The following is a 9,224-nucleotide window of genomic DNA, read 5'->3' as shown; positions in this document are numbered from 1 at the left end:
GGGAATTTTACATTATAGAACTTGGCTTTTATATTCTAATGATGGGCTTCCTCAAAATGCCCTAGGTCTTCGTGAGCAAGCGAGTTGGATGCACACCCACTTAGTTTCTTTTGTTGAGCTTTCATACACTTATAGCTCTAGTGCATCCATTGCATGGCAATCCCTACTCACTCACATTGATATCTATTGATGGGCATCTCCATAGCCCGTTGATACGCCTAGTTGATGTGAGACTATCTTCTCCTTTTTGTCTTCTCCACAACCACCATTCTTCCACATATAGTGCTATGTCCATGGCTCACGCTCATATATTGCATGAAGATTGAAAAGGTTTGAGAACATCAAAAGTATGAAACAATTGCTTGGATTGTCATCGGGGTTGTGCATGATTAAATACTTTGTGTGATGAAGAGAGAGCATAGCCAGACTATATGATTTTGTAGGGGTAACTTTCTTTGGCCATGTTATTTTGAGAAGACATGATTGCTTTGTTAGTATGCTTGAAGTATTATTATTTTCATGTCAATATTAAACTTTTGTCTTGAATCTTTTGGATCTGAACATTCATGCCACAATAAAAGAGAATTACTTAGAGAAATATGCTAGGTAGAATTCCACATCAAAAATTCTGTTTTTGTCATTCACCTACTCGAGGACGAGCAGGAATTAAGCTTGGGGATGCTTGATACGTCTCCTACGTATCTATAATTTTTGATTGCTCCATGCTATTATATTATCTGTTTTGGATGTTTAATGGGCTTTACTAAGCACTTTTATATTATTTTTGGGACTAACCTATTAACCGAAGGCCCAGTACAAATTGCTGTTTTTAGCCTATTTCAGTGTTTCGCAGAAAAGGAATATCAAACGGAGTCCAAACAGAATGAAACCTTCGGGAGAGTTATTTTTGGAACAAATGTGATCCAGAGGACTTGGAGTGGACGTCAAGAAAGAAGCGAGGAGGCCATGAGGCAGGGAGGTGCGCCTGCCCCCCGGGCGCGCCCCCCATCCTCGTGGGCCCCTCGCAGCTCCACCGACCTACTTCTTCCTCCTATATATATCCATATACCCCGAAAACATCCGAGAGCACCACGAAACCCTATTTCCACCGCCGCAACCTTCTGTACCCGTGAGATCCCATCTTGGGGCTTTTTCCGGCGCTCCGCCGGAGGGGGAATCGATCACGGAGGGCTTCTACATCAACACCATAGCCTCTCCGATTGATGTGTGAGTAGTTTACCACAGACCTTCGGGTCCATATTTATTAGCTAGATGGCTTCTTCTCTTTCTTTGGATCTCAATACAAAGTTCTCCTCGATTCTCTTGGAGATCTATTCGATGAATTGTGGGTTTATGATCAAGATTACCTATGAACAATATTTGAATCTCCTCTGAATTCTTTTATGTATGATTTGTTATCTTTGCAAGTCTCTTTGAATTATCAGTTTGGTTTGGCCTACTAGATTGATCTTTCTTGCAATGGGAGAAGTGCTTAGCTTTGGGTTCAATTTTGCGGTGTCCTTTCCCAGTGACAGCAGGGGCAGCAAGGCACGCATTGTATTGTTGCCATCGAGGATAAAAAGATGGGGTTTATATCATATTGCTTGAGTTTATCCCTCTACATCATGTCATCTTGCCTAATGCGTTACTCTATTCTCATGAACTTAATACTCTAGATGCATCCTGGATAGCGGTCGATATGTGGAGTAATAGTAGTAGATGCAGAATCGTTTTGGTCTACTTGTCGCGAACGTGATGCCTATATACATGATCATGCCTAGGTATTCTCATAATTATGCACTTTTCTATCAATTGATCGACAGTAATTTGTTCACCCACCGTAATACTTATGCTATCTTGAGAGAAGCCACTAGTGAAACCTATGGCCCCCGGGTCTATCTTCCATCATATAAATTTCCAATCTATTTTACTTTGCAATCTTTACTTTTCATTCTATATCATAAATATACCAAAAATATTTATCTTATTATCTCTATCAGATCTCACTTTTGCAAGTGGTCGTGAAGGGATTGACAACCCCTTTATCGCGTTGGTTGCAAGGTTCTTATTTGTTTGTGTAGGTACGAGGCGACTTGTGTGTAGTCTCCTACTGGATTGATACCTTGGTTCTCAAAAACTGAGGGAAATACTTACGCTACTTTGCTGCATCACCCTTTCCTCTTCAAGGGAAAAACCAACGCAAGCTCAAGAGGTAGCACGGTGTTGTCGATGTCGAACCGTTCCTAGTTAGCCGAAACACCCTAGGAAACGGAAAAACCGCAAACTCAAAAATCCCCAAAGGCAAATGTCAAGTGGTGGTAGCGGACATGCGGTGGTGGTATCGGAGATGGCAACGCGAAAGTGGTGGTGGTGGTGGTGGTTGATGAAGAAGCAACTATCCCTAAGTAGCCAAAACACCTTAGGAGACTCAAGTCACAACTCAAACAACCACAAATGCGAAATGGAGCAAAATGGGTTAGGTTGCGAAAGGCTATGGTGGCTTTGCGGATGATATGGTGGAAGGCCTAGGCAAAGATGCCAAAATGTCAAAAAATTGATGGAGTCAAATGATGTTGGAACCTATCTAGGTGGATGGGGAATGTCAATAGTTACTCAATGAGCTAAAGAACGCGAAATCGGACTCCGGATGTGGAAGTTATGGCCGAAACGGTGAAGTGCACGCAGCTGCTCTAGGGGGGCCGTGCGCACGGGGGTAGGAGCCCGTGGGCACGGGGTCCCGTGCGCACGGTACATGCCTATGGGCACGGGGTGTCCAGAGACTTTTCGGGGGCCCGTGCGCATGGGGTCTGGGGTCCGTGGGCATGGGGTGGGCGGAAATTTCACGATTTCGGGGCAGAAATTGAAGATTTCTAGGGCAAAATTGGAGAGATTTTGGGGATGGATGGTGGGGAAAAGATGGGGGAAAGCTAGATCCACTTGAAACCAAGCAAATCCATGGATCAAATCCAACAAAACCTCATCAAACCAATAAATCACAAAAAAATGGGCTATTTTTTGTGTGGATTTCCGAAATTGGGTATGAACACAACAAAATTAGGCTAGAAAACTAGGAGGGGGGCTCCAATTTCATGAGAAACCATGGCTTATGATACCAAGATTTTGTAGGGTGGAACCCTAAGATGGATCTTTTACGAATTGGAGGGGAAATCCCACGAAGAACACAAGAGAGGGGAAACACTCAAATTAACTAGATCCAATCACACATATGCTAGATCCAAGAACACACAAGAGGTCACAATGATTCAAGGACAACAAAGGAAAGATACAGGGTAACTAGTTCATCCCAATCCTATGAGGAAAGAGGTCTTGATGATAGTCTTCCCCAAGAGAAGGTCTTGAATCCACAAGGGGATCTTCTCCTAGGAGGTCATGATCTCCTAGAGGAGTGGATACAAGGAGCAAAGCTCTCTAATGTCTATCAACTACTTCGCTTAGTCTAAATGGAGGAGGGAGAGGGATATATATATAGGTAGGTGGAGGAAGGGGACGAAGTGAAGGCCCAACAGGTGACTCTCGGCCGTCCATCCTGATGAGCCCGTGCGCACGGGGTAAGTTGGGCCCGTGCGCACGGGGGTCCCGCGGGCACGGTACAAGCCCGTGCGCACGGGGTGCTCCCGCGCCAGCTCCCTGTGTAGCCCGTGGGCACGCGGTCTCGGGGCCCGTGCGCACGGGGTCGCATGGGACTTCTTGTCCAGCTCCTGTTGGGTTCCTTCTTCCTCCGTGCGGACTTGGGGTCCTTCTCCTTGGCCTCCGGGAAGCTTCCTAGCTGCTTGGTGGCGGTCACCCTCGTACCTAATGATGCACAACAATCCATGGTGAGGTAGCAACCAAGTCCAATAGATATTCATGTAAATCTTGAAGATGAGCGGGTTCACCTTAAGTCCGGTAGGTCCACTTGGGGCTTGAGGTGCTATGAAGGTGTACATGGAGATGACCTTGGGATGCTCTGCATCACTAGCTTTACACGCTCTTGGGCATGGCTTCAGCGCACAAACCCAGGCTGCCCCCGGAGCCATCTAGCGCTACCTCGCGATTTTGAGGTAGTTGTGATCGTGCATCCTCTACCACTTGGTAGCTCAGGGATGACAAGACTTGTCTGTTCTGGTTTGATCACCAGATCAATGGCCGATACACTGCGGAGCTTGTATCTCTTGTCTTCGCGTTTGTCCTCGGACGGCGCGACAAACGAAGGACGGTTGATAATGGATCCGTGGCATCTACGATGCTCTCGGACCTACGGCAATGGTCTAGTACGTCGATCTCTAGCGGCTTCTGCGTCACACCACCCTTTCCCCGATCCCCGACCAACTCATGCCCTCCTAGACCGATGTTGGTCTGCCGACCGACTAACTAGGCACGCTTCCACACGTGCCTCACTGCCTCCTTTGTGACCAGGAGCTAGAGTGCATGCAACACATCCTCACTGGCTGCTCATTCGCCTGCCAAGTTTGGCATGAGGTGTGCAATTTCCAATCCGTTAAACAACAGATTTGAAGCAGTAGTTTCATAAATCTCTCCTTCATCACGTCCAAATCCAAACAAACAGAACAAGCTAGAATGGTTAATTGGCATAATCAGGTGTGTTTGCCCTCTGAAACAGGGGAACCGAGTCTAGAAATGGTTAGATTAAATCAAATCAATGAATACAATGTGTTTGCCCGCTGGCTATACACATACCAGAGAGTTCAGCGTCTCCTCTCCCGGGGAGTAAATGAGAAGTACCTACAAAAATAAATCAGTAGCCACGTACGTACAACAGCAACCCGAGCAAAGCAAGCAGGTTCTTGCATGCACATGTCGGGCGGAGAGCAAGGAGAGTAAAATAATGTGTAGCTGATCAAACCATCCTGTTCATTCGTCCTTTTCCCGTCCTCTAGAATTGCTCAATCCGGTCTACTGTATATGAGAGGGATGAACGAGTCCGGCCGATGGATCGATCGAGCCGGTGATGATCTGTGCACTCCAATGTCGATCTCCAATACGTACAAAGTGCACTCCTCAGATATGTACATTGCCATGCCATCTTGGATCGATTGGTTCCCGTTGTTGCTTTGATCGATATGTGCTGGCCTGGCTCTCTCGAGATGACAATGGCGTACGATCAGTGACGCGCGGAGGGGCTCCTTACGCCGCCGGCGAGGCTGTCCACGTAGGAGAACTTCTTGGGGGCGAGGCTTGGCGCCTTCTTGAGCAGCATGGCCTCGCCCGCCTCGTCGAGCGTGCCCTCCTCCTTCTTCCTCATGAGCTCGTCCTGGTCGAAGTGCCATCCCATGAAGTCGTAGAGCGTCATGGACGCCGGCGCCTCGTTGAGCTTCTCCAGCTCCTCCCTGGCGTCCAGCTTCCTTGGCGCGTTCATCTCCAGCTGCCTCCGCGCCGCCTCGCTCGCCGTCAGGTTCGTGGCCGCCGCGTCCGCACCCAGCACGTCCTCGATCCTCGAGATCACGCTATACGCCAGGCTCTCTAGGACACGCGAGTAGCTCTCCAGGAGCGCGTAACCAACATCCTGCCAATGCAACTTCACCATCAACAACCAACGAGCGAACCATCACATGCATGACGCGTCATGAATGGTCGGGAAGGCGCAGGTATGTACCCTGTTGTATTGGATCTTGGAGATGTCGAGCTGTGACTGTGGGGCTCCGGGGAACTGAAGCTTGAGGAGGTGGAGGATGGTCTCGGCGCGCTCCTCGAACTGCTCGCGCTTCTCGAAGCTGATGATGGAACCCCAGGAGGACTTGGCGTCTTTGGTCTGCATCTTGCGCTTCCAGATGATGGTGGAGGCCTCGATGCGGTTCTTGAGATCAAGCACCTTGTGCTCCGTCGACAGGTCCACCCCTTCCAGGAACTCGATCGGATCGAACTCCTCGTCGGTGATGCTCCGGTAGATGGCGTCGCCCAGGCTCGTCTTGCCCTTCTTGGGCAGCGACTCGATGTAGATCTCTGGGATCTCCATCTCCACCAGCACCTGCGCGTTGATGGCCATGGCGGCCTTGAGCACCTGGTTCACGCACTCCTTCTGGTACTGCAGCCACTTGCGGGTCACATCCGACAGGCCCTCCGCCGGCACCTTCACCGTCGGCATCCACCACTTGTCGTCGTCGCGCTTATTGTCGCCGCCCTTCTCGTACCAGAACTCGGTCTGGTCCACGAAGTTGTCCATGTAACCCTGCATGCATGCCGCCACCAAACATTCATGTTCATGCATTACGACCATTGCCGATCCTAGTTTGCGGACTCCGCCGATCCTAGTTTGCGAACTCCGACATCCCGCCGCTCCGCCGCACATCTGGGCGGACCCAAACGTAGCATACGCCTGGGCCCTGGACCGCTCCGTGACGACGTCTGAGACGGCTAAGCGCCGTCTTTGCCACCTCGACGGGGAGATGGCCACGTACGGCGAGGAATGGTCCCTCACCGAGATCGTCGTCGCCATCAACGACGACGCCTCCAACAACCGCCGCCCTCTCCCCCAGCCCACATCCTCGGTGGCCGCGGCCTAACTATGCACGGCGCAGGAGGAGGCGGAGAGGATCATCCTTGAGCGTCAGGCGACTGCCGGGAAGCATTGCCGCGGCGCCACCACCTTCCGGCGCCCCAAGCGCGACAACGACTCCTCTGACGACGACGGGCAACAATGATGGAGGAGGAGCAGCCCGCCAGGCCGGCATTGGCTATGAGGTCACCGTGTGAAGTATGTTATAGTGTAGTTTTAGGTTTTTAGTTCACTGGACGGAATTTATGTACAAATATCCTACTTCCAATGAAATCCGCCGTGTTTATATCAAAATTCATCCTTTCTGATTGAATTTCCTGTAGTTGATTCGAGTTACGGTGAAAATGTATGCGACTAGTATTAGATGTCGACTTCCTGCATCCGTGTCCGCGGACTGATTCCCTATCCATAGATGAATGCGGGAGGTCTTTTGCAGGTTGCTGTTGGAGATGCCTAATAAGGTAATAGCACTTACAATGAGCATGGCGTCCAGCTTGCGCAGAGCGGGGATGTTCATCTGCAGGTCGCGACGCTGCGCTGTCGACATGATCTGTGGATAGAAAGGGAACCAACCCCAAGATGTTACAAGGATGGATGCTATTAGTCAGATGGAAAGAAGAGCTTGTTACCTCCATGGTAGTGCCGTTCTCGGCGGTCTGTCTTGTCGGGACAAACTCGACGATGTGGTCGGTGACGGACAGCAACCAGCCGACCTCCTTCTTCCACCGCTCCTTGGTGTCCGGCGCCATGGGTTCCAGCTTGCGGTGCTCCCCAAAGACGGACGCGGCCAGGTTGGTGATGGCGTTGGACAGCGCTAGAGCCGACGGCACGCCTTTCCCGGTCCCTGACATGTCCTCTCCAAGCAGCAGCTTCGCAAATCTCTCCTTCATCACGTCCAAATCTGACCAAACAAAACAAGCCAGAATGGTTAACTGGCACAATCGCATCGACCAAATTAACTGGCACCTTAACTAATTAAAACGCAGTTTAGCGAAATGAATCAATCAAAACTGGCATGCCTGAGGGCGGCCCGTCGCGTGCGAGACGGGAGCGAGGCGCCGTCCGGCCGTTGGGCAGCGGGGGAGCACCCCCGCCGCCATTGCCACCGGGCTCTTGCATCTCCGCCGTGTCGCTTTCTGTACAGCTGTTGCTCTCTTGCTCCTCCTTCCGTAGGTGGGTGTGCGAGTTGCTCTTGTCAAGGCTATGCCGCCGGAGGAACCGCACCATCACCCAGCCCACCGCCTCGAGCTTGACGCGCAAGGCGTGGGCACGTTGGCCCCGGCGGTCGTGCACCGCCGTGGCTTCCCGGAGACCAAAGCGATAAGGCCGCCGCCGTGACGAAGAACAGGATCAGCAGCACCCGGTGCTAGAAACGGCCGGCGTCCTCTCCTCACCCAGGAACAAGGACAAAAGCCGCAATAACGCTCGTTGATAGATCTCAGGTTAGACCAAAGAGGACCAAACAACACAAGGAGCAGAGAGAAGAAATCAAGAAACAACAGCGAGGCTCGGGGACATGTCGCGCACTACTGCTGCGGCCGGCATTGCATTGTATTGTACGTGGAGGAGGGAGGGAGGTTGGCAGGTCCGGCCCCGAAAAAATTAAAAGGGGGCGCGGCGCCTGCCTAATTTTAAGCAGGGCGCGAACGTGGGGTGGAGGGCAGGGGTCGACGACGATTAAGTCCTTCTGGTGCGTCGTCCAATTTCTATGGGTGGTCGCCGTGGCATTGCCCTGTTTGGAGAGCCCGGGAAATGGGCAGAGACGAATGCTCCCGCCCACTCCTTGCCTTGCTGATGTTTTTCTTATAATTATTATAATATAAAATAAAGCGTGGCTAGATTGATTGATTTGCTTAGCTGTGCCCTGCCGGCGGCAATACACCAATAGAAATCGTCTGACTGATGATCTGGGCTAACCGTCAGCGTTGACGTTTATCACTGACGGCCCAGCTGGACCAGTCATATATGACTCTACCCGTGCGAACCGGGCAACCTGGCGGAAGATTAAAGGTAGAAACCCCCCACCCCTCTCCCTCCCTCCGGCCGGATCTGTCACCGAGGCTCCGGCAGGTGGCGCAAGGCAAGGGAATGGGCTCGTCTGGGTGCTTGCTGGTGGGTGCCATGCGACGGTGTTCTGAATCCCTGTGTGTCCCCGCGGCTTGGGTGGACGCAACATGCTTAGGCATCCATGGGGCTTCAGTCGCGGCTGATGAAGGCGGTGGATACCGGTGGTCCTTCCCGCGGGCGTGAAGGCGGGAGAGGCGGGACATGGGGAGGTGGGTGGTGGCCGTGGCTTGGACTGGTGGTGGCGGATCATGGCACCAGGAGGTGATGGAGAGGCGGGGCATGGCATTCACACGGCTGCTCGGCGACCGGAGTTGCCGCCCGCCATGAGCGGCCTCTCTTTCTTCATGGAGCAGCGCTCACCTTGTCCCGGTTCGTGTCTCTGACAGCGGATCGGCGACATGGATCGACCATCGGGTATGGAGTTTGACATGGTCCTCCTGCTCAGGGTTGGGTGCTCCTCGAGCGAGGTTTGGCATGCTGTCGCCTTGGAGTCGGGCTTCTCGGCTTTAGGTCGCCGCCGATCAAGCCAAGGTGGGAACTTGCGACTTAGTTAGGGAGTCATCTTCTTGTTGTAGCATCGATGTCGGTCCGTGGATGTGGTGGATGGGGCAGCGGTGTGCCGACTGTTGGACCAGTGCCTCAG

General features: G+C 51.9%; 1 protein-coding gene across 1 annotated transcript; it reads right to left on the bottom strand.

Annotated features, from left to right (window-relative positions):
• Positions 1-4,629: 4,629 nt before the first annotated feature.
• Positions 4,630-8,127, bottom strand: LOC109758294 (rho guanine nucleotide exchange factor 8). The gene is made up of 5 exons (XM_020317144.4): positions 7,534-8,127; positions 7,144-7,415; positions 6,990-7,064; positions 5,615-6,187; positions 4,630-5,524 (listed from the first exon to the last, which is right to left on the bottom strand). Exons 1-5 carry the CDS (start codon positions 7,739-7,741, stop codon positions 5,123-5,125), a joined length of 1,530 nt encoding a protein of 509 aa, XP_020172733.1. The 5' UTR covers positions 7,742-8,127; the 3' UTR covers positions 4,630-5,122.
• Positions 8,128-9,224: the final 1,097 nt, after the last annotated feature.

This window comes from Aegilops tauschii, chromosome 6 (genome assembly GCF_002575655.3).
Source record: "Aegilops tauschii subsp. strangulata cultivar AL8/78 chromosome 6, Aet v6.0, whole genome shotgun sequence".
NCBI classification, from domain to species: domain Eukaryota; kingdom Viridiplantae; phylum Streptophyta; class Magnoliopsida; order Poales; family Poaceae; genus Aegilops; species Aegilops tauschii.
The sequence above is the reverse complement of the archived record's forward strand: the minus strand, read 5'-3'. Positions and strand labels throughout refer to the sequence as shown.

Coding starts and splice junctions, on each gene's coding strand:
- LOC109758294 (XM_020317144.4), bottom strand. CDS start 7,741: ATGGTGCGGTTCCTCCGGCGGCATAGCCTTGACAAGAGCAACTCGCAC. Junction 7,416..7,533: donor ACGCGACGGGCCGCCCTCAG/GCATGCCAGTTT, acceptor TTGTTTGGTCAG/ATTTGGACGTGATGAAGGAG. Junction 5,525..5,614: donor CCAAGATCCAATACAACAGG/GTACATACCTGC, acceptor TTGCATTGGCAG/GATGTTGGTTACGCGCTCCT.